The sequence below is a fragment of the Zootoca vivipara genome, chromosome 8 (assembly GCF_965207765.1).
Source record: "Zootoca vivipara chromosome 8, rZooViv2.hap1.1, whole genome shotgun sequence".
Classification (NCBI taxonomy): domain Eukaryota; kingdom Metazoa; phylum Chordata; class Lepidosauria; order Squamata; family Lacertidae; genus Zootoca; species Zootoca vivipara.
This window is the reverse complement of record NC_142591.1, coordinates 72,899,955-72,924,784: the sequence shown is the minus strand read 5'-3', so window position 1 is coordinate 72,924,784 and position 24,830 is coordinate 72,899,955. Positions and strand designations below refer to the sequence as shown.

At 45.2% G+C, this 24,830-nt stretch overlaps 1 protein-coding gene across 1 annotated transcript in view; it reads left to right on the top strand.

Moving 5' to 3' along the window:
• Positions 1-631: 631 nt before the first annotated feature.
• The window catches only part of EXT1 (exostosin glycosyltransferase 1), a 260,361-nt gene continuing 236,162 nt past the window's right edge, over positions 632-24,830 (top strand). The window contains exon 1 of the mRNA XM_035124490.3: positions 632-2,932. Within this exon, the coding sequence (XP_034980381.1) occupies positions 1,971-2,932 (962 nt within the window). The 5' untranslated portion in view covers positions 632-1,970. The remainder of the gene's footprint in view (positions 2,933-24,830) is intronic.

Below are 24,830 nucleotides of genomic sequence, written 5' to 3'. Positions count from 1 at the left end.
GCAGCAATTGTTTCTAGCTGCTACGCCCTTCTTCCTCCCCCTCCCCCTCTTGCTGACTCTGCTGGGATCTCCGCTGCCCCGAAGGCGAACCGGAGCGAGTCTTTCCCTCTTCCCGGGCACTCCCACCCTCAACAATCGCTAAACACGTTGGCGGTGCCCTAGGCAACCGCTTCTTGTCGCTACCTGCACTGGGGCCGGGGTGGAGTTTGGGGTGGTGGTGGAGGTGTGTGTGTGGGGGTGTTGTGGGTGCCTAATTCCCACAGACTTGGGTGGGTGTGCGTGCGTGTCCCCCCTCCATCCACGCTTAGGGTCCTCCTCCCCTTAAACCAGTGTCTCTTTTATGGTTGCAGGATTGGAGGAGGGGGCAGGAGGAGGAGGAAGGGCAGGCCGTTTCCTCTCGCAGCCGGTATCCCCTCGAGCATTCACCCCACGCATCCACCAAGCAAGCCACCGGGCACGCACCTTCCGAGAGGGGATGGGTTAGAGGGGGCGGGAAGGAGGAAGAGAATCTTCCACGGCATTGGATCTACCGCAAAGCTCTATTCTCCGGCTCGAGGGGGGTTATGAATGGGTGCAGCGGAAGCACCTCCCCCTCCGGACGTGACGCCCAGCCAATCGGCGAGCGGGCTGCGTGGATGGATGAGGTCAGCGCCGTGGTGTCGGGGAATGGAATGTTGCAAGTGTAACATTCAGAACCGGGTAACGTTCGACGGTCGGAACTCCGCGGTCGGCAACGTTCGAAGAGGCGGGGGAGGCGGCGATCAGCCTCCCTCCCTCCCACCCAGCCCACCCCTTTCCCTCCCGGAGGGGGGGCGCGCTCCTGTGCCATCGCCGCTCGCTGAAATGAATGGTTGAGAGGGGCGGGGGCTAGGAGGAGGAGGCGGAGGAGGCGGCCGCGAAGGCAAAGGAAGGAGGAGAAGGAGGAGAAGAAACAGCAGCAGCAGAAGAAGAAGAAGAGGCGGCGGCGGGTCTTTTCTCTGGTTGGGGGCCATCCGCACGGAGATCGCAGAGAAGCCTGGAAGAGAGACTCCCCTCTCCTTCCTTCTCCTCCTCCCCGCGGAGACGCTGCAAGAAAAGAAGGCGAGAGAAATGCAGGGATTCGTCAGGTTACGGCGCTCGGGCTGGAAGATGTGAGCCTTGGATGGTGCTACGCCGCGAACCGGAGCCGGCTGCTTGCACAGGCTGCTGGTGATATACCGACTTGCTCTGAGAAGCCGGGCGACTCGGGGTGTGTTTGTGTGTCTGTCCGTCCGTCTGTCTCTCCTCTCTCTCTCTCTCTCTCCTCCACCCCTCCCCCAGCGCTTCCCTTTCCTATTTTGTGTGTTAGGAAAAGACATCAAAGGAATGTTGTGTGTGAGTTGAAGTTGCTGCTGCAGCTCTTGCACCTTGATCATCCGCAAGCACCGGCTCCCTATGTGTGTGTGAGAGAGAGAGGAAGAGAGAGCGAGAGGGCGGGACAAATTTCTCAATCTTGTAACAGCAGATTTTAGGGCGAAAGGGGGGAACCTGGATTCGGTGGTTTCATTTTGCTGGAGCGGGTGCCTTCTCCCTCTCTCCTCCTTGCAAGAGAATTCCTAGCGCCCCCCCCTCCTTTCCTCCCCTCCAAAGCCGGGCTGGGCGTGATTATTCTTTGCCTGCCCCTGCTTCTCTCAGTCCCTCTCTCCTTCTCCTCCTCTCTGTCTTCCCCCTTCTCTATCCCTTTCCCTTCTCTCTCTCTCCCTTCCCCCCCTCCCTCCCCAATCTCTATTGTGCGAGCCAAAGATGAAAGACCGGAGGGGAGAAAGTTAAAGAAATCGCCCACATGCGCTGCATCAGTCCGAGGCTTTGGGAAAGGAATAAAGAGGAGGTGGGAGAAGAGAGTTTAAAGTCTTTGCAGGCGGGAAGATGGCGGACTCAAGCTGAAAGTGTCGACTGGCAAACTTGGGCGATCTTTGTGTTTATTTACAATCCTCTCGACCCAGATAGGACACATGCAGGCCAAAAAACGCTACTTCATCCTGCTCTCCGCTGGCACTTTCGTCGTCCTGCTGTTCTACTTCGGAGGCTTGCAGTTCAGAGCATCCAGGAGCCAAAGCAGACGGGAGGCTCACAGTAGCAGGAATGGCTTGCAGCACAGCGGCCCCGAGCACTACTGGCCCCGATTCCCAGACGCCCTGCGCCCCTTCGTCCCTTGGGAGCAGCTGGAGAACGAGGAGTACAACGTGCACACTTCCCCGCGGCAGAAGCGCGACGCCAGCGCCAGCGTCTACAAGGGCAAGAAGTGTCGCATGGAGTCCTGCTTCGACTTCGCCCTCTGCAAGAAGAACGGCTTCAAGGTGTACGTCTACCCTCAGCAGAAAGGGGAGAAGATCGCCGAGAGTTACCAGAACATCCTCGCTGCCATCGAAGGCTCCCGGTTTTATACTTCCGACCCCAGCCAAGCTTGCCTGTTCGTCCTCAGCCTGGATACCTTAGACAGGGACCAGCTATCCCCCCAGTACGTGCACAACCTTCGGTCCAAAGTCCAGAACCTCCACTTGTGGAACAATGGTAGGAACCACTTAGTTTTTAATTTATATTCCGGCACGTGGCCCGACTACACCGAGGACTTGGGCTTCGACATTGGCCAGGCCATGTTGGCCAAAGCTAGCAGCAGCACGGAAAACTTCCGCCCGAAGTTTGACGTCTCTATCCCGCTCTTTTCCAAGGATCACCCGAGGACAGGAGGGGAGAAGGGCTTCCTGAGGTTTAACACCATCCCTCCTCTCAGGAAGTACGTGTTGGTGTTCAAGGGGAAAAGGTACCTGACTGGGATAGGGTCCGACACCAGGAATGCCTTATATCATGTCCATAATGGGGAGGATGTTGTCCTCTTGACCACCTGCAAGCACGGCAAAGACTGGCAGAAGCACAAGGACTCACGGTGCGATAGGGACAACGCGGAATATGAAAAGTAAGTGGCCGCTCTTGTTGTCTCTTTTCCTTCTTGGCACCTTAAAAGGTGGCAGCTTAATGGCTCTGTGCAACCCCACAGTTTGGGCCTGCTTCTTTTCTCCTACAGAATTCCCCTGATTTGAAACAATGTTAAAAACTACAAGCAGGATAAATGGAAATCTTTTTAAGTGTGGGAGGTTTCTGAAATAGGAGGCGTGGGCCTAGCAGGTTTATTTGCCCCCCTTGAGTTGGGTGGAGGCATTTAAATAACTTGAGAATTGCACCCCGACGGATGAAAGCCTGTGCATACTTGGGAACAAGATTGCGATCCTGTGTGCGCTTTCCTGGGAGGAAGCCCTGCTGAAAATTGTTGATTTTATTGCAGAGTAAGCATGCCTAAGGTTGCATCATCGTACATTTTGCTGAATTCTCCAGGGTTTGCTTCTGAATGTGCAAGAAGCGTTCAAGGGGACATCGTCCTGATTTCTTTGGGGCTTCCTCCAGGGGTAAAAGTGTGCCAGGTCACAGCTTCGTCTTGTAAGCTTCCTTGGTTCAACTGCAGCTGAAGGTAGAGTGACCTGTGGTATCCTAGTCGCTGTGACCCATCCTGGGTAGAAATTGAACAAAGTTCATTGTGGCTTAGCTCCCATATAGTTCTGCTTGCACAAAAGGCTTCTGCGTGGTGTCGATTTTCTTTTTAACCTTGATGGATAATGCCTAGAACAAAGTTCAAAGAAATCTGATGACTTGCTAAAACGTGTGGGCGTGAACATTTATTTAGATGGCTGTGAGTTAGTTATGCAGCTGCAGATCTGATTCGGTTAATTTATATACTGGATTGATGCTCAGCCTCCACCTTTATTTTTCTTGCACAAAACAGCTGTGAAACCAGGGAACGTTGAGGTGCGTCCAGCTCCAAAACCTTTTGCATATTTCCATGTTGACAGCTGTTTCCAGCGGTGTAAATGTTTCCTGTGGTTTGTTGCCTGTGGTTTTTCTGTTCCATGTCTTTCCCATAACACCCCCGCTCCTATTTTGGTACGTTTAAGTCCATAGGATGAATACCAAACTAGATAAGAAATATAAATTGCAGAGTAATATGGGTGGTACCTTCTGTTGGTTCTTCAAGTGGTAGAGTAGATTTACAAGCTTTTGAGTTGTACAGAACCCCTTTCTCCAGACCTAAAGAGAGGCTCATTGCAGTTCATAACACTTACCCAGGTGTGTCAATAATGGCAGGTATAAACTGAGCTACTTCTGCATCCAAGCTCCTATTCCTAGTGTCTGTCTTCTCCAATATAATTTGCAAGTTGTGAATGTAACTTTTTGCATGTAGATGCTGTTGAGACAACAGCTTTGCAGAAATGGCCACTGTAGGGTTGTAGTGATAATGAGCCTGTTCGAAACTCATTAGTTAACTTTAAATGCTGACCACGTTTGTGCTTGCAGAGCTAAGATCCCTAAGTAAAAGCAGCTTGATTTCCACGTGAGAAACAAATGTGGAGGCTTACTCTTTTTATTTAGATGTCACTTCCAAAATCAGGTTGTGTCAGGGATGGCTAGGGAGACTCAGGTCGGCGATACAAGTTGCAAGACTGCAACCATTGTCAATTTGTAAGTCATAAAATGGAAAAGTTTGAAAGCTTGATTAGCACTAGAAGAATGAGCATTACGGGCTGCTGCAAGAGCAGCCAAATAAGGAACATCTGTACTGGCAGTGCACCTGATTCCTCCACGAGGGCCAATTCTGTTGGCTGTGTGTATAATGTGCATTTAGAGGTCATGGGAATATCATCCTGGTGGTGGCCAGTAAATGGGTCTCTTGAAGGAGGTGAGCGATTGAGAGAATGAGGTTTAAATGCCTGTAGGCTTTCAGGAATTTCTTTGTTTGGAATATGATCTGCCACTCTGATTTTGCCACCTGAGCTTAGTCTAATGCTTCCATTCCTTTAAGTCTAGAAGTTTGGGTATGTTGTCAAGCTCCCTTTGGTTCATTTATGTTTAAAAGCACGCTCTGCTTAAAAGGCTTGGCTCTTGGAGGTCTCGGTCCCATGCTCATTCGCCTTGACTAAGGGATGCCGCAGGTCCCAGCAACAGGGAATGTCAGCGCAGGACTTTCTGCTGTCATTTAAACCTGGGAGAAGATGCAAGGGTTCCACTTCCTCTTTTTAGGCACCAAAAAATGCCCAGCTTTGTCTGAGGTAGAGCAGGGTCCTCTGTGAGGTTTTTTTAAGGCAGCCTAGGGATGTTGACTTGCGGTATTTTAGAAAAGGCGGCTGTGATTACTTTTGCAAAATGCCATGAATAACATTTACTTTGGAAAGGCGGCACCTGTGTGAAGCATCTGTTGGCACCCCTAGAAATCACTCCAAGGCATAGATTCAGTGTGGATTTATAGAATTTTGCCATTACTGTGCAGAATCCTGTCTCTTCCCTGTCTCTCTCTCTCCCCCCCACTCCCCCTCCCCCTATTCAAGTCCCGTCCATGCTTGGCTCTGCACATATAGTTTATGAAATCTGACAAGGCCACATCCTGGGGGAAGCATGACTTACAGAATCCTGGCAATATCTCTTTATAAGCACATTATATCTATTCTGATACATGTGATAGTTGTAGGAGATTGTCCTCTGTTAACTCTCTTTACCTTGAGGGGGAGAAAAAGGCGGCTTGCTTCCGAGAGAGAATGTGACAGCTCCAAAGAGTTTCCTGAAATAGCCTCAAAAAAAATCTTAGCCCTTTCCTTCGATTTCGGCTGGAGAATAGGAACCTCTGACCCTACAGATGTTCTTGGACCACAACTCCCAAGGCCATTGGCCATGTTGCCTGGGGGTGTTAGGATTCAGAGTCCAGAAACATCTGCCCTCCTATCCCTTGATCTAAATGTTGAGAGCTTTTTGGAAAGAAGACGTAGCATAAATTCCTGCTGCATTAGCCTCTTCATGGCTGGTTCCTTAGGGCTTGCAAACAGCTGCGTGGAACCTCTGTGGGCAGAGGCAATGTATACCAGGGGCCAGAGATCGTAGACTTGCGGAGCTGGGATTTTTGAGGGTTATCACTGCTATGCAGGGATATTTTGCCCAATGTGGGGCTCGGACCCAGGGCCCTGATCAAGGTGTCTCCCCTGCCAGATTTACTAAGGGCCAAGTCTCTTCAATGTGTGCTTGTGAAATTAAATCAACTGAATCTCTACACCATGTTATGTTTATCTGCCCTATGTACAGTTCGGCTCGTGCTAGTATACTAAACTCCATAATCCAGCATATGGCTGACAAACCAGTTGACCTACAGCTTGCCTGGGTTCTTCAAGATGTGGATCCTTATATTACTCTACTAAATTCCTAACAGCTAAACTCTCGTACAAGAGACGGAATGGAATGTTAGCTGATTATTGATAGTTATGAGAATTTTCTGAAATGACACCAGATATTGATTTTAGCGTAGTGCCTAGATTTTAATCTTCACGATAAACTTTTCTTTTTGGAATTGTTAATATTTGTCCTTGTGAGCTGTGAATTGTGTTATATTATTTGTGGCTTGTACGAGTCCGCTGTTTTATTTGATTTGTTTGTTTTGTTGTGTTTCATGATGGGCGTAAAGCCGAATAAACATATTTGCCAGAGTCTCCTGCTGTATCAACTGAGCTATTCAGCAGTAGAGCCATTACACCTGCCCTGAGATTCCACACAAATCTTGCTGTTGTGAGTGGAGTGAGAGATGATTTGGGCATCCATCCCAGCAATTTTTAGTTCCTTTTGGCTTGTGCTTTGTAAGTTGAAGGCGCACCATTCTTTAACTGAGAAATGGGCTACCTTGCCTCAACGCAGTTGGGTGAGGCCACTGTTCCTGTGCCTCCTAGTTTCACCTCGTGTCTGATATTGAATTTGCAGAGGAATTTATCTTTCCTCGTTTTCTGTGATGGACAGGACTACAGGTACTCGGCAGGTGACCTGTTGGCCTGGCAATATTGATCCTGGCAAGGCAGACACTGAGTGGCTGGGAAAGCAAGTGTAAACCTCACAATTAGATTCACTTCTCCTTTTCCCTTCTTAAAAAAAAGGGTTATTGTGTTGTGTTAGCAGAGTGAGATTGCAATCCTGGGCATGTCTACTTTGACTTCCAAGCCCTGTTGGATTAAATGTTTCTTAACTCTCAGGTAAGGGTGCGCAGGATTGTGACTTCAATGCACAATCCTCTGCACCTGGTTTACTCAGAAGGAAATCCCCATTACCTGCCATAGGTCTTCTTCCCAGGTAAATGGGAGCAGGCTTGTACCCTAAGTCTGCAATCTTGATTGTGTCTCCTTGGGGTTAAACCCCACTGAAATTGGACTCTGTGCGGGTAATTGGTTTTTGTTTGTTTTTAATAACCCTGGAAAGGATCAGGTTATAAATTATAATATTTTGCAAAATCCATTTGAGTAGCAAATTGGAGAAAAAACATAAGTGTAAAAGTTGATGGCCATTAAATTATGCCCAGAGAACTGTCCAGCACCCCACTTTTCCCCCTGTCTCTTCTGCCACCCCCAAATCTGTCGTAATAAGTCCCCAACATTTTTGCAATATGCTTAGTGAGTGTTTGACATGTTTTGGCTCAGTCTTCCCGAGTTCTATTAAGAAATCCATCTGCAGCACTGAACTAATTAATTTTCATCAAAGTTATGCATCTCAGCAGATAAAGCTGATGCTGACTAAAATGAATTGCATTATCTTGATTAGAATACTCGCAAACGGGATTTAAGGAGCGACTTGCACTCTCTCTGTGTATGTATCTAATATATATTATGTTAATACATATGCCTCTGTATCGCTTCTTTAGGTTTGTTTTTAGTGCCATTAATTCGGAATCATATAAATGCTTGTGTAGTGTGCTTTGTAATATGGGCCTAGGTGTTGGCATCTTGCTTTTTGGGGGGGGGGGGAGCTGAAGAGAAGCCAATGGTCTAATGCTTTTTGAACTGGGAGGGGAAGGAATTGGGTCCAGAAGATGCAGAGTCCTTGGCACATGTCCACTGAGCCCAATTTCCTATGCCAATGGTCCATGAGGCTACAAGGTGGACTGTCCACTCTGTTTAAAAGAGGAAGAGTGTGTATTAATCTGTAAGTGTGCATATTAGTGATACATGTCTTCTTTCCCCTGTACAATAGGTATTTCACGATTGTGTGAGCACACAACTTCTCATGGCACCCATGGAACTGATTCTGCAAAACTCAAAAATGCTTATTCCTGATAATATAAAAAGATAAAGGACCCCGGGACGGTTAAGTCCAGCCAAAGGCGATTATGGGGTGTGACAGTCATCTCGCGACGGTGTTGAGCTCCCATTGCTCTGTCCCAGCTCCTGCCAAGCTAGCACTTCAAAAGCACACCAGTGTAGGGAGATAAATAGGTCCTGCTGTGGCGGGAAGGTAAACGGTGTTTCCGTGCACTCTGGTTTCCATCACGGTGTCCCGTTGCGCCAGATGCGGTTTAGTCATGCTGGCCACATGACCCGGAAAGCTGTCTGTGGACAAACGGCGGCTCCCTCGGCCTGATGAGCGCTGCGCCCCATAGTTGCCTTGTTTATTCTTGGATGCCCCCACTGAGTGGAAGTGATTGCTGGCGAGGAAATGGTTTGGCAATGAGGATCCTCTTTCGAATGGCAAAATGTCAGAAAACAGGAGTAATTGAGGGGTCAGGTTCTTAATCGGCAAATCAAAAAGCAGTCAAGGGTCGTCAGTTCTTCGGCATGGCAGCTGAAATCAATGGGTGCAGCTGCTTTGGCCGACTAAATATTATAAGATAATGTTTATTAGATATATTATGTTATAAGACGTCATAATGCAAGCATCAAACATCACTTTGTTCTGGATCCTAGTTCGAGGCAGTTAATCACCAAAACCATATATTCATAACAGTGAGTAGCAAAACAGAAATTTTAAATTCTTATAGCTTTGCCTTCACCGGGAGAAAATTGTGCTGTTTCCAAGGTGGCAGGTATAGAGCTTGCAGATGGAGGGCTCAAAAGGTCTTTAATCGTGGAAGGAAAGTGATGTTGGTACTGCCCTATAGGTGGAGGCCATGTGGTGTTAATGTGTAAATGCAAAAATCTTCCCCTTTTTGCTAACATTCTGTTGGCATCCCTAGAGCAATTACTGATTATAATAATTACCCAGGAGTTTGCTGCAGGTGAGGCAGAGCAGGTAAAAAGGACCCTGTGTTCCTGAGACCAGACTGATGGCAGAAGAGTCTTGCTGATGTTTAGGCTGAATTGTTTTCACGTGGGAATTCCTTGCACCAGGGTCATTCGCTTGCATGGTGAGTGCATTGCGACCAGCTACCCTTTCACTCAGATGTTGCCTTCAACTGCATGGGATTCAGCTGCAGAGAACTGGCGTCTTCCTTGCCATGTATGAATTGGGCCTGCAAGTCTATTTTGAGCCAATGCGCTGTTTTAAGATAAATAGCATCAAGCATTTACTTAACTTAATGGATGGGTGTTTGACGGTGAGCTGAAATCTGACTTCCTGAGGGTTTTCTCTGTTCATTATCTGCTTAGCAGCTTTACTAGGAATACCCACGGAGTTGTCAGTGCAGGTAGGCAGGCAGCCGTCTCTGTAATAATAAGTGATTAATAGCTGCATGTTTATCTATGTAGTTAAAGCAGCATTTTCTGTATTGCTAAACAGACTCTTTATTGTCTGCCTGTGTGTATGTTTTGTCCATAGCCCGTAACTGTTTCTATGTGTGGCAATGCAGGAGCTATCAGTTGCATCAGTTGTAGATTACTTCACATCAGAAGGATTAATGAGCGTAACCTTCAGTTATGTGTTGCCTGTCTATGAATGCATAACGTCTTAGGGAAAAGAAAAACCATTCTCTCTCCAAAAAAAGAAAGTTATCCTTCCAGGCTAACTGGGGGTAAGGGGGAACCAGATGGTATTTTGCAATCATAGAAGGGCATTGTGATTTAGCGGAGTTGAAGCAATTATACCAATTCCCCCCCTTTTTTGTCACTTGCAGTTCAGAATGGCCTGCCAAATCAGCTTCAGAGACTTCAGTGAACCTACGGCCCATGGGCCACAAGCAGCCCACGGGGGTCGTTTAACTGGCCCACGAGCCACCCCCGAACCGAGCTGCCCGCTCAGCGAGTACCTGCACACTGCGCTAAACTGGTGCAGTGTGGCGCAGGGACTCGCTTTCGCAGCGCAGGAAATCACGTCTGCACAGACACTGGAAATCGCGTCTGCGCAGATGCAGACGCCGGAAATCGCGGGCGCGCGTGCTCACACCATCCAGCGCACGGACGGGAGTCTGTGACAGTGAACCGGCCCAGGCAAGGTAAACCTTGCCGACCCCTGCTTGAGGATAGGGGTCCTTATCCTATAGCAAGGATGGGAGGTGAGTGGATTTCAGGGGAAAGGGCAATTGGCCGAAATCACATCCCCTTGTCTTCTGCCAGTGGGCTTCTCTGCTAGATTTGCATCTTTCTATGCGTACAGGGGTGCCAATTAGAACCAGCCTAGTGGGAATGTGAGTTGACCTTAACACATCAGCTCCGTAGTCTTGTGTCTCTTGTGTGCAGAGAGGGTCTTGGGTTCAGTCTCTGGCCTCCGGCCAAAAGGTTCAGGTGATGGGAAAGACTTGAGGAATTCTACTGCCAGTCGGAACAAATAATATTGTGATAGCTGGGGAAACAGTCTCACCTGCCATGAGCAGGTTTCTACTAAAATTGTAGATAAAATATTTCTTTGCACCAACTGAGGAGTGTGCTAGGTACGTATAGGCTTTCATGGATCTTTATCTGATGAGGAATATCGGAAGAGCCTGTGTCTACGTAAAACATAGTTTTATACAAAATAAAAAAAATTCCTTCAGTAGCACCTTAAAGACCAACTAAGTTTTTATTTTGGTATGAGCTTTCGTGTGCATGCACACTTCATCAGATCTGGTCTTTAAGGTGCTACTGAAGGAATTTTTTTTATTTTGTTCCGACTCAGACCTACACGGCTACCTACCTGTAAATAGTTTTATACAGTCCTGCTGCAAGATACAGTATCAATGTGCCCCTTTGTTGCTGCTATTCCTGGGTTCTGTTCTCTCTTTTCAGCTCGCCAGCAAATTGTTCTTTATTAAGCCTTGCCATTTCCCACAATGTCCAGTAGACCTTACAGTTCAAAGCAGAGTGGGTAGGAATTCCAGTGTGGAGTCATGAAAGCAGGCTTCTCTTGATGGAGGAATTCAAGGCAGAGGACGTGGCTGGCCGAGCAAGATTTGACATGTTTCATGCGCAGAGAGAGAGAGGCAAAGAAATACATGGGAAGAAATTCCTGTTTTGCAAAGAGACCAGACCTTGATCCAATAAAAGGCTCTACCTGGCTGTGGATAATACAATTTGGGGTGGGGGGATCACATTGAGGATAAATATGCTTGTAGCAAGCTGGACCCCCCCCCCCCCAGTTTCTTATGAACAGATAAAGGTGCAGCTTTTTTCCTTCCTCCTACAAAAAAATGCATTTTAAAATGGTTGTAAAATAAACCAGGGATAAAATACGGAGAAGGCATTTTGGTTATTTAATTATATCACATCTTAACTCCTGTTCACTTCCCCTCATTGCATCTCGCTTGGATTATAACTCTGATGTTCAGGCAATCTTTTTTAGAGACCAAAGTTGTTCTTATTTTTCTGCTGTAGCAATCCCTCTTTGCTTCTTGAAGGAAAGAATTCTTCTAAATGCCACACCCTGAATGCCACTTGTTCTATAGTTTGCTGTGAAATTGGGAAGAACTTTAGAGATTAGGCTTTGAATCACGGTGCTCAGCCTTAGAAGCAGCTTTCATCTGGGACTAGGGTGTAATACTTTAAAAAATTGTTGCTTTTTCATTGGTGGCTCCTTGCCTGTGGAATGCTCTCTCCAGAGAGGCTTGCCTGGCGCCATCATTGCCTGTCTTCAGGCGCCGGAAATAAACAGTAAACTGCAAGAACTCAGGCCAGGAGGAAGATGAATTTCAAGTAAATCTTCAAAAGGTTTTATTTATGTAATGATGAATTCAAATAGGAATCAATTCCAGTATGATAGGCAAATTATGGTAATTAATCTATGGCCTGTTAAATGTGTGTGTGTGCGCCCACAGTTTTTTCAGTTGCCAAAAAGGAATGTCTAGTTGTCATTTGGGGGCCAGGCGGTTCAAAGGTCGTATTTCTCAACATGGCTTTTTGGTTCCTGAAATTCGTTCTGATTGTGCCGATAAAATATCACGGGTAGAATTGTACCAGATGGGGTGTTAGTGTATGAAAACAGGCAAGATCCAAGGATCCCCAGGCATGCACCTCCAGATGGTGGTGACATTGGGTGATATCCTGGTGTTTGGGCATCTTTACTTAGATGCAAGTGGCCAATAGCCGTTTTGGGAGAACGGACTGTTAACATGATTATTACATCATTAAACTGTCCATTATTATGCTTTGTGTTACTTTTTAAAAAATGTTCTTAATGTTGTACACCGCCCTGGGATCTTTGGATAAAGGGCTGTATATAAATCTAATAGATAAACAAGCAAGTAAATGTTCTTTCTTGATAGGAAGAAGATGCTTTGCACACATCTGCCATTGTTGATACCTAAAATTCCCCCCCCCCCTCTCTGAGATCAATCTTGTCAGCTTCTGCAGTGCCGTAAAAGCCTTAGGTGATGTATCAGCACACACCTTTTTAAAAGTCCTACCTCAGGTGTCATGGAAATTATAAGAGCTTGAACGGACCTCACAGGCAATCTAGTTGAGGTCCTCTTCTGATATCAGGGAGAAGGAGAAGAGTTTGGATTTGATATCCCGCTTTATCACTACCTGAAGGAGTCTCAAAGCGGCTAACATTCTCCTTTCCCTTCCTCCCCCACAACAAACACTCTGTGAGGTGAATGGGGCTGAGAGACTTCAAAGAAGTGTGACTAGCCCAAGGTCAACCCAGCAGCTGCATGTGGAGGAGCGAGTCTAGTGCTCTTAACCACTACACCACACTGGCTCCACAGTCCACTACAACAGCATCCCCCATAAGCAGGCCATCCAGCCTCTGCTCAAAATCTCTATTAAAAAGATATTTTGCAGCAGTTCTTCCCAAACCTTGTTTCTTGTTCTTTAAACTCCGTTGGTCTTGCCGAGTCTGTTGCAAAGACCACTTTCCCCTCTAAGCTGATAAGAGGAATTGCCGTGCTCGACTGATAAAATCATTCTTGTAAGGCAGCTAATAATAATCTATGCAGGGCTGAATTCACTTGTTCAAACAAGTTTCCTTTTCTCTCTCTTATTTCCCCCCACCCCGCCCCCTCTGTCCTTATCGGTAACGCATAACGGCTTAAAAACTCTTCCGTAAGCAAATTTCCCATTTGTTTACTTGTTTGTCTCATACTTTCTGTGCAATTGAATGGAACAGAATTAGCCCTGATTTGGTTGATTAGCTGGCTGTGAAACAAAAGTATTGAATGTGTTAAGAATGTCAATTGAGCAGGCTTCCAGATTGGATTGTATCTTTTTCTTTTTTTTCATTTCCCCTACATAATTGTAACGGGTTATAATTATATGCTTGGATTTGTGCCTTTTGACACAGAGTTCACTATAAACCCCGATCATATGCAGGTTCCCATTGTATGCTTGCACCCAATTAAAAACCCATTTGAGTTCCTGGAATGTGTTATGTGTTGAGCATTGATGTCTGCTGCTGATAACCTTCCCTCTTGCCTGCTGCATAACTTGCTCTGGTTAGAATGAGTCTTCAGTTTCCTCTCTGAACTCCTCCCATTAAATTGCAGTTGGTCATTGGAATGTGGACACAAATCAATGGCCCACACTCTTTTTTTGTTTCCTTTTGTTCGAGATACAATCTAAAGTCATTCAGAAATATTGCACACATTTTAGATCAGGAGACTTTTTATTTTGGTAGGTGGTTGAGCCCGATGGTCGGTTGCATGTTGCCGGCAGAGCGAGATGTTCAGTGCAAACCTGTGAATGTTTACCTGTAAATAAGTTGCATTGAGTTCCGTGGGGTTTACACAGGTAAGCGTGCATTAGATTGCGGCTCTCATTCTTGGGCTGCAATCCTAAACAACAGAGGTCTCCAAATTTTGTCTCGGCTTACTAACCAGCCTGTAGTTTTTCTTGGAGCTTTAGGGGAGACGAATGATTTCATCTCACTTGCGCTGGGGTGCTGCAAAAGGTTAGAAACGGCAGAGGGATTTGCTTTCTCCAAACTTTGGTGTGAGTGAGAGAAGGCTTTGCCTGTCCTGCAGAACTTGCGGAGATAAGAAACTTACAGGGATATCTTGCATTTCTTCTAATCTTATCCAAACCAGTGGGACGCTCCCTTAGCAAGTGGATTTGCTGATGCCTGCGTAAATATGCTTGTTAAGCAGTAAATCTCCTGGAAATTAGGGGAGGCTTCAAAGTAAACATAAATACTCTCCGGCTGCAGAAAGTGTTCTGTCCATGTGGGGGTATAGGTTTGCTTACCTCCATTCCATGTAATTTAATGCAACATGCTTGTGACTTTTAAGAATGTCGGTGTTGGGCGTGTTACGCTTATTCTCTGCCTGTCTCTTTAAAAAAAAGTGGGGCACCAAATATCCTAGATTCAGCACCAAGGAAACCTGAATTCCAGTACTTTCTGTAAAGTGGAATCGGGCACATAAATCAAGACAAACTTTTGCTTTATGGAGACAGATGATACCCCAACCTTGTTGAAGCTATGTAGGTCTAAGCCAGGCATAGGCAAACTCTGCCCTCCAGATGCTTTTGGCCTACAACTCCCATGATCCCTAGCTAACGGGACCAGTGGTCAGGGATGATGGGAATTGTAGTCCCAAAACATCTGGAGGGCCGAGTTTGCCTATGCCTGGTCTAAACAAATGCTGCTGCTAAGCGTGGAGACCTGAGCCAAGCAGGTCATTGCAGCCTCTCTTTAGCGGACTGAGATGGCTCAGTTGGTAGAGCTTGAGACTCTTAATCTTAGGGTCATGGGTTCGAGCCCCACATTGGGCAGAAGATTCCTGCATTGCAGGAGGTTGGACTAGACAATCCCCTTGGGCCCTTTCAACTCTACAAGTCCTTGATTCTACAATTCTCACAAAACTCAATAATACATTACTGTATATAATAATAATAATAATAATAATAATAATAATAATAATAATAATATATTTATACCCCAGTCACTATGTCCTTTTTCTCAAACCTCTTACTTACGTGGAATACAAATGACCTTACCTGGGCAATCGGGCATTCAGAAAGATGTAACAAGTGCACCTGGAGGCCTCAGCTCCCCCCCCCCGCCACCTCCCCCCCAGAGAACGGCCTCTCTTTGGCTTTTGGCTTATTCTTTTTTATTTTTGCACCCACAGATAACTGCAGGCACATTTGATAACAGCACCTGATTTACAGGTGCAGCTGAGGAATTTGATGTTTAACTGTTGCAAAGTGTGCCATCGGAAATTGCACCCGATATCTTCCGCAGGTGCCAAATCGGAGCCTGGCTCTGCAAATCAAACTCATTATTTGCAGATGAAGGAGAGAACAATTCTGGGTTTTGCAACAGGGATTTTGCACTTCAGAAGGCAAAAAAATATGCTTTGCTTTCTTTCCACAGAGGCAGCCCATATGTGATGCTGTTTCTTTGTCTCTTTGATTTGCCATCACTGTTATACAGGGTGCTGGTGGATGAGGTCTTTTCTTTAATATAAATATTAATAATAATAATAATAATAATATGAATAATGCACTTTCATTTTCAGTTTACTACTTTCGGGATGGCTTGAGTGGGGCAGGGAGATGGTGGCCATCAAAATCCTGTATTCAGAAGAACAACAATAAGGAGCCTGATAGCATTTGATATGGCAAATAATCGCTGAAAATTAATAGAAGCATGTGGATCATAATGAAAGACACGAGGCTCATTATGAGTGTAAGAAAACCTGTTTCTAACTCTTATTAATTGTCAGATTCTCTTAGCCTTTGTGGTAGCAAATTAAGTAAAACGCTTGGTGTGCCCACGGTATGAATACTAAAACAACTCTTGTAAGAGAATGGAGGAAGATTAGAGCGATTAAGGGGATCAGTTGGTCCGAGGCATGCTTTTCAGAGGGAGGACTGAAACCCCCTTAGGTCACTTGGGCTGTGATACTACACTTGCTTAAAGGTAAAGGTAAAGGGGCCCCTGACCATCAGGTCCAGTCGTGTCCGACTCTGGGGTTGCGGCGCTCATCTTGCTCTATAGGCCGAGGGAGCCGGCGTTTGTCCGCAGACAGCTTCTGGGTCATGTAGCCAGCATGACAAAGCTGCTTCTGGCGAACCAGAGCAGCGCACGGAAACGCCGTTTACCTTCCCGCCGAAGCGGTCCCTATTTATCTACTTGCACTTTGATGTGCTTTCGAACTGCTAGGTGGGCAGGAGCTGGGACCGAGCAACGGGAGCTCACCCCATTGCAGGGATTCGAACCGCCGACCTTCTGATCAGCAAACCCTAGACTCTGTGGTTTAACCCACAGCGCCACAGTAAATCAAGGGCTGTTTTCTATGCAGGTATATGGATATAGAATAATTTGACTCTCATCCATGTGCATGCAAACAACCTCTGTTCAAAAGTGGTGTTCTGTGTTGGAGATATATATACACTGTATATGGTGGCATTTTGACCTATGGCAAATGTTCTCACATGAGGATAATGGTGGCCAGTTCACATACTATTGGGCTGTTAATCATGTGCTGAAGGAGTGGGGGTGCCCTCTTTCTCTTGGTTGCTTTTGGAGCAGGATGTGCTTCATTTCTTTACTGGAGGGACCACGAGCCTTGACTCTGTGCACCAACTTGCTTCCTCTTGTGAGGAGAGGTGCTCACACCTGTTCAAGCACCCAAGCAGGAACGCCAAGTCAGTTTGGCTGCCAGCGATCCATTGTCACAGACTGGCCGCTGCAGATGTAATGTTGTCTATTCGCCTAACCATGATTGGGAATCCCCCGAGGACTGGCTTGTTTCCCCATCCTCTTCTTTGACACGCTAGCATTTCTCTCCCCCCTGCCCCATTTCCAGTTTCCGAGCTAACATTGGCTTTGCACTCAAAGTGGCATTGTGCTTCCATCAACTATATTGTCTCCTTCTTGCAACAGTCCTCCCTCACCCCTTTGAAAGAACTACAGTGGTACCTCACAAGACGAATGCCCTGCAAGACGAATTTTTCGCAAGACGAATGCATCTTGCGATTCTATGGGTAACTCGCAAGACGAATTCGTTTTGTGAAAAATTCGTCTTGCGACTCACGGTTTCCCATAGGAATGCATTGGAATTGAATTAATGCGTTCCTATGGGCAAAAAAAGAAATTTCAATGCATTCCTATGGGAAACCGCAATTCACAAGACGAATTTTTCACAAAACGAATTGACTCACGGAACGAATTAAATTCGTCTTGCGAGGCACCACTGTATAGGGAGAGAGGGAAATCGGTCTCTACCTTGGAATATAAATAAGTGTAGAGAGAGCAAGCAGAATAGAGTACTGGATAATTCAACTTCCTGAGAATCTCTGGTTTAACTTTTTATAAAAGTTTCCAGTCTTTTATGGCTGTGAAGATTATGTTTGAAATGTTTGAGCTGGCTGAATTCTTGGAAGTCAAAGAGAAGTAGGATTTCCAGTACTGTAGTTGGTTGGGAACAGGGCTACAGTGTCCAGTTCCCCTCCCACTCCTGATTGCAGGACCAGAGTATATTATACATTGTAGTAAAAAATAAATGTGGAGCTAATGTATGCAAAGAAAGAAGAATTGTGCACACTTTGGGCTAATGTTCACAGCTTACCAAAACAGCAGGATCCAGCTTTTCTGGGTGCAGAACCTTTAAAAAGAACAACTCTGTGTACCTGCAGTCCTTTCTTTTCTTAAGGTGTGCCATATATTCATAGTTAAACTGGGTAGCCCTGGGTTTCCAAGGGCACACCATTTCGGACCACTCTAGAGATGCTTCGTCACAAGTGGATACCTTCTTCCCAAGCATTCCCCCCTCCCCCCCAATTTTTAATAGGATACCATTTGGGATGCTTCTCCCTTGTAACTCTGATCTGGTGCCTTTCGGATTTCGCTCTCCAAATCTCTCCATCAGGTTGACATTTTACAGCTTTCAGTTGCCTGTTGCTGTTCCAGCATCTCAGTGCCGAGATGGTGGGAGAAAAGAGGGTGTCTGCATCAAGTTTGTGCACAGCAGTTCGCACTTTAAACTACTTTTACTGCCTTGCTTTAAGGGTCCAAGTGGGTTCAAATATATCAGAGTGAAGAGCCTGTAACCCTCCATATCTTGATGGGCTCCAACTCCCATTAGCCCCAGCTAGCATGGCCAACTGGCAGGAATCATGAAGGTTGTAGTCCAAAACAGCTGGTGAGTGCAGCTTCCCCATCCCTGCAATATAGCCTTGTTTTTCCTGCGGAAATATGAGAGGCCCCATCAGTATTGGCATTCCACCGGCTTAGACAAGCGTTCCCCTTGACTTGAATTTTCTGATCTTATTGTTTTCAATTTATCTTTTAAGCTGTTTTCACCATTCTGTCTTTTAATGGGCTTCTTTAATTATTTTAGCCATGGATGTTTCTAATGTTTTGATGGAGTTCTTTTATTATACGTTTTAATTATGTGTCGATATGTTGCAACTGATTTCATTCATGTAAATCACTTAGAGGTCATTTGGGAATGTAAGTGGTACATAAATTGATAGGTGATGACAATAATAATAATATCACAGAAGTACCATGGGATGCCTTATATAATTTATTTATTTAAAATGTTTGTGCCCAGTCTTTCCTCCATAAAAAAACCAAACAAACTCAAGGGTAGCTAATGGCAAATCAAACCATATAGGAACAATTTAAAGGTATCAATTACAAAAGCACCAGAATAGCAGTAGAAAAACAAAACTCAACAGAAATATGCTATCAGCAGCAATAAAAGTTATTAAAAAAAGCAGAGATAATTAAAACCAATACAATAGAGCAAGCATCTACAAAACAAAAGGCTCATTGGGGAGGAAAGCTTTTATTAGCTTCTGGAAGGTCTCGTGCACAATGTAGAGAAAGTGGGCCAGAGTCTAATTTTTCTCCTCTTAATACCTAGAACCCAGGTCTGTCCAACAAAGCTGAATTTTAGAATAGAGACAAAAGAAGGTCATAGTGGTGACCAACTTAAATGACTTTAAAGGAGAATTGGACCAATACCTGGAGGATGAGGCCATGTTCTACCAGCTGTGGGAGGTAGTATTCTGTACCAGCTGCCGGGAATCACAAGTGCTGTTACACCCTGGTCCTTCTTACAGGCTTCTCTGAGAACAGGATGCTGGACTAGATGAACTGTTGGCCCTGATCCAGGAAGGGCTGCTCATACATTCTTATCTCTGGCTAATTTGTAGTAGATCTCCAAGGGTTTCTTCCTCCCCATTGTTTAGCCATCAGTTGCTTGGTCTGTATGCCATCAGTGCTTCCCCAGCTGTAAAGAAGCTACCCCTTAAAAATGGTCTGTATGCCATCAGTGCTTCCCCAGCTGTAAAGAAACTACCCTTTAAAAATGGGGGGGTGTTAAACTGATTCTTCTTTCCTCCTGAAACCCCTGTGTTTGGGGAAGCCAAGCCTCTGGAACAATGTGGGAGGTGGGGCAGGGAGAAGGTGAAGATTGCCTCTCTCATCACATCCTCTTCCAACTTGTCTGCTGGAGGTCTGAGACCTCCGGGTATAGGGCGATCTATAAATTCAATGATCATACTGCTAATAATTTTAGTCTCCTGTTTGTGGAAGGGCCACTTTGGATCCAACCCCCAGTGTACATAAAACAACAAATGTTCCTTCTCGTTGAGGCACAGCCTCATGGCCTTTGTTAGTATGACAACTGGATGGCAGAGTTAGCCGTTGTGGCCATCGCATTTTCAGATACATGCCCACAACCCTCAGGCTGAGAACATTTTCTTTTTAAGTGTCAGTGGGGGAATTCTGAGAGACATCCTAATGGGAACTTCTGGCCACGGAACTGAGCTGTGGGCAATGCATGTTGCTCCCTCCAGCTGGTGATAAAGGAAAGGGGACTGTGGCAGTCTTTTATTGTCCTTACACATGTCTTTGTTTTCTTCCTGGGCCATTAAGAAAAGAAAAGAAAAGCGTAGGGAAGATGAGGTTAATTTTACTTGCATAAGAATAAGATGTGCCAGACAATGGGCAGAACAATAAACTTGGTCTGACCGAGGAATCCTTAAAACAAAATGTGCCTTGGTTCTTTTTCTGTCTAAGGTAAGTGACATTAGCAGGCTCTGTTGTTCCTTTTCTTTGATCTTTAAAGAAGATCACGGCTTGCTTAATGTGCTGCTCTGATCACTGTGTGCAGTTTTGATTCTGGTCTGTGAGCATTTCCTTACCTGATCTTCTAGAGTTAGCCAACTACTGCGAACCCCGTTTTTTCTAAAGCCAAGCCATAGACCCCCCTACTTTTGAAAACGTTGATATCTCTGTGGCAGTTCATAGAATCGTAGAATTGTAGAGCTGGAAGGGATCTCAAGGGTTGTCTGGTCCAGCCCCATGCAATGCAGGAATATGCTGAGTTGTTTGTTTGTTTGTTTTTAAAAAACACTTTTTTAAATAAAATATTTCTTAGTTTACAAAAATACGTGCATTGTCTCTTTTTCCAAGTTGTGTTTTCTACAGATCAGTTTCATTTGTTGTGAGACATTAGTGTTGCATGCAGTACAGTGGTACCTCGGTTTAAGTACACAATTGGTTCTGGAAGTCTGTACTTAACCTGAAGCGAACTTTCCCATTGAAAGTAATGGAAAGTGGATTAATCCGTTCCAGACGGGTCCGCGGAGTACTTAAACTGAAGGTACTCAAACCGAGGCGTACTTAAACCGAGGTATGACTGTATTAGGTTGGAAAGAAAAGAGGTTAGATGGGCATCGGATGGCAATGCTTCTATGTTGTTGTTTAGTCGTTTAGTCGTGTCCGACTCTTCGTGACCCCATGGACCATAGCACGCCAGGCACTCCTGTCTTGCACTGCCTCCCGCAGTTTGGTCAAACTCATGTTCGTAGCTTCGAGAACACTGTCCAACCATCTTGTCCTCTGACGTCCCATTCTCCTAGTGCCCTCAATCTTTCCCAACATCAAGGTCTTTTCCAAGGATTCTTCTCTTCTCATGAGGTGGCCAAAGTATTGGAGCCTCAGCTTCACGATCTGTCCTTCCAGTGAGCACTCAGGGCTGATTTCCTTCAGAATGGATAGGTTTGATCTTCTTGCAGTCCATGGGACTCTCAAGAGTCTCCTCCAGCACCACAATTAAAAAGCATCAATTCTTCGGCGATCAGCCTTCTTTCTTCTATAGTATTGCTTCTATAGTATTCATCTACTTAGTGTATGTGTGGGGTTTTGTGTCAGCATCACTTGAGTGGGTTCTCTTCCTATTCGCTTGTTGCATTTCCTTGGTGGTGAGAGAGGTTGCAGGTGGCCTAGGTTGTGGTTGGCTGGCTGCAGTGAGAGTTGTATATGTGTGTGAGGGGGTGGATTTTTGGGTCAGGTTAGCCCTATTGATTCGTATGCTGTCAACAGGTTCTTGTCTTGTTGGGCTATGATAAAGGGGAACCATACTGGGGTGAAGGCGTCTTCTTCTATTTGTCCCCCTGTCAGTTTCATGGTTAGTTTTTTTGTATATATAAAAAAATATTTTTTATTAAAGATTTATTGAATTACAAAGGTGTGTGCAGTCTCACTCCTATTTTTAACATGTATCATTTTTGCAAATCAGTTTCATTTGACAAATTCAGTTTCATTTGTTAAGACACTAAGAAGAAAGAGGGAAAACGAGGTAGATAGGGGGTGGGAGGGTGGATGGGGTGAGAATGGTTAGTTTTTCTTGTAAGGCTGTTTCCCATACTATTTTGTACCATTGGTCCATGTTTACTCCTAACAGGTCTCTCCAGGGTCTGGCTAGGATGCTTCTGGTTGCTGAGAGTGGGAGGGCTATGCCATTTTTGTTACGCAAATGTTGCCACCATACCCTCCTACATGTCCCGGCACAAAAACTGGGATGCGCGTCTTCCGGGCTGCACTCCCGTGTGAATTACGTGGCCCGTGGGAGATCACGGCACCCAGAAATGTGTGCTTTTTGGATGTCGTGATCTCGTGCGTCCGGCCGCAATCTCACGCGTTTCGAGGCACTGTGAGAGTACCGCCGCCCAAAATGAGATGTCCCAGACACTTGATGGGTGTGTGCTGTGGACCTCCTGGGTGGGAGGAGCAACAGTTGGGAACTCCTGCTCTAGATAACAGAGCTTCAGACCCTGGTGGGTTCTGAACTTGGGACTTGTAGAGACCAGCCGGACAAACATAGGCTGAAGCAGATCATCTGCTCTTTATTGACCTTTTATAAGAGTTCCAGGTTAGGCTTGTCTTTTGACCTGAGCATTAGTGAGATGCTGTTGTTGTTGTTGTTGTTGTTGTTGTTGTTGTTGTTGTTGTTGTTACAATGAGACTGTTTCTGTCTTGGCTTTCCAACCCCAGCTTGACTTCTGAGGAGACTGGCAGAATTCTTGTTTTCCCTGCAAAATGACCACCAAATAAACACAAACCCTGTAAACGAACTTGTCCAAGAGCACTGGCTCGGCACAGCAGTAATAGGCTTGCAGCACAGCATTAGAGGAGAGGGAATAGTCCGCAGTTACAGTTGGATAAATTTACTTCCTACCTGCTGCTTTGCAGCAGCGCTCATTTTTATGTACTCGTCACGTATAGCGTTTAATTAAAAGCGGTACTGCTTGAAACCGGGAGCTTCCAGAGATTTCTCTCTCTCTTTTACTTCATCCCTCCGCTCTTCCAGTGAATAAAACATACAGGCGCCTGGCATTTATTTTCTTCTAACACAATCTTCATCAAAGGAAGACTGGTAAAACATAATTTTCTGTTATGGTGGTGTGTGCATTTTTTTATTCCTCCCATGCAATGAAAGGGTCCACCTCTTCAGGCTTCCCCCTATTTTCTTTTAAGAAATGCCATCCTGAATCACTAGAAAATCAGTAACAAAGATGCATTTGCCAATATTTTGATTGTATTGATTGATTGTGTGTCTGTGTGTGAGAGAGAAAATAAATACGTGCTGGGTATTTAAATAGTTGACACTGAAAAAGGCTATTTAATTTTTAGAGTAGGCCCAGTGTTTGAAATTAGCCAGGCGCCAGGCGCATTTTGCACCTGGCTATCAACCAGTTGCGACCAAGTGAAGATGCCTGAAGAAGCCTGACATCTCCACCATCTGGAGGTGCATGCCTGGAGATCCTTGGGTATTGACTGTTCTCACATGCAAATACCGCATCCTGTAGGATTCTATCAGCGATATTTTATCTTCACAATCAGAATGAATTTCTGGAACCAAAATGCTCTTTCTGTGCAACCTGAGCAGGAGCTGCTGCCATTAAGAAAGAGAGGTTGGAATAGGCCAATATAGAAATGGACTGCCCCCAGACAGCTCAAGGGACTTTTCTTCTTTAAATTCTCAAAGTTCTCAACCTAGCTCAAGGTTGTGATATGAACTAGCCAGGTGTTTAACTGAGAACCACAGTCAGTTCATCATTTGAAAAATAAGACCTTGGATCCGTCTTGCCCCCAAAAGGCAACTAGACTTTCTACTTTGGTGACTGTAACTTTGGTTCAAGAAGACATTTGGCGCCTAGCTTATATATCTGAGTTTCTAACACTGAGTAGACCTATTTATTATTATTTTTATACCCCACCTTTTTTCTTCCAACGATCTCAAGGTGGTGAAAATGGTTTTTCGACTATTTCATCCTCACAACAACCCTGTGACGTGGGTTAGGCTAAGGGATGGTGACTAGCCCACGGTCACCCAATAGTCAAATATGGGAGGTTTTATTGCAATTAAGCACTGCATATATAAACATTGCAACATAAATAAATATAAATGATACGCGAGATACTTTCTGCATGGATAATAAGGGTGCTTGCAAAACTTCATCTAAACTCTGTAAAAATATATGGGTGTCAATCAGTATACAGTGGTACCTCTACTTACGAATTTAATGCGTTCCGAACACACATTTGTAAGTCGAAAAAATTCGTAAGTCGAAGCAACCCTATCTAAAAATTCATAAGTAGAAAAGATCCTATCTAAACCGCATGCAAGATGGCGGACGGAGCTCCATTTGTAAGTAGAAAAATTCGTAAGTAGAGTTATTCGTAAGTAGAGGTACCACTGTATCCAGTTTGGGGTGCACACATTTATGGGAGCAGGCTTAGTTCTTGCAAGCAACACGGCTTATGAATTCTGTTAGAATTTCACTTTGCATTTTTGCGACATCCATTTGTGGCTTTGCCAGGCTCCCCTCGGTATAAACTTCTGCATGGATTTACAGTTGGGATTTTGTTAAAGCAGAAGGCTTACCGGTACTTTCCTTTATCTTTAGCAGCACATAACCATGTCTTTCCTGCTAGGTTTTCACTATCTGCCCAACGCCTGTACTGTTTATCTGCAAGGTACTGTTAGTTAGTACCTGCTACGTGTGCTATTAAAATCTTGCATTTTCCTTAATTACCCACCACTCCTTTAAAAACTTACTCTTCTTTAAGCTTTCCTTACTAAATCCAAGCCAGCCAAGAATGCTCAGGTGTGGAGAGCAATGCAAGTCTTTGTTCAGCTGGTGATGGAGGAAGAAATGTGTGTCAGAAAATTAACAAATACCAGCCTCTTTTTGCAGCAGAAGTGAAGGGATGATTTTTTTAAAACAACAACAACATTCTTTTATAACTTTAGCACAGCATGCTACAGTATTTTTTTTTATATCCTGTTAGCTGTTACATCACAAATACGATCAATTCTGTCTGACCTCTGTCATTAACTTGCTGATGTTGCTGTATTTGTAAGTTGCCAAGATCCA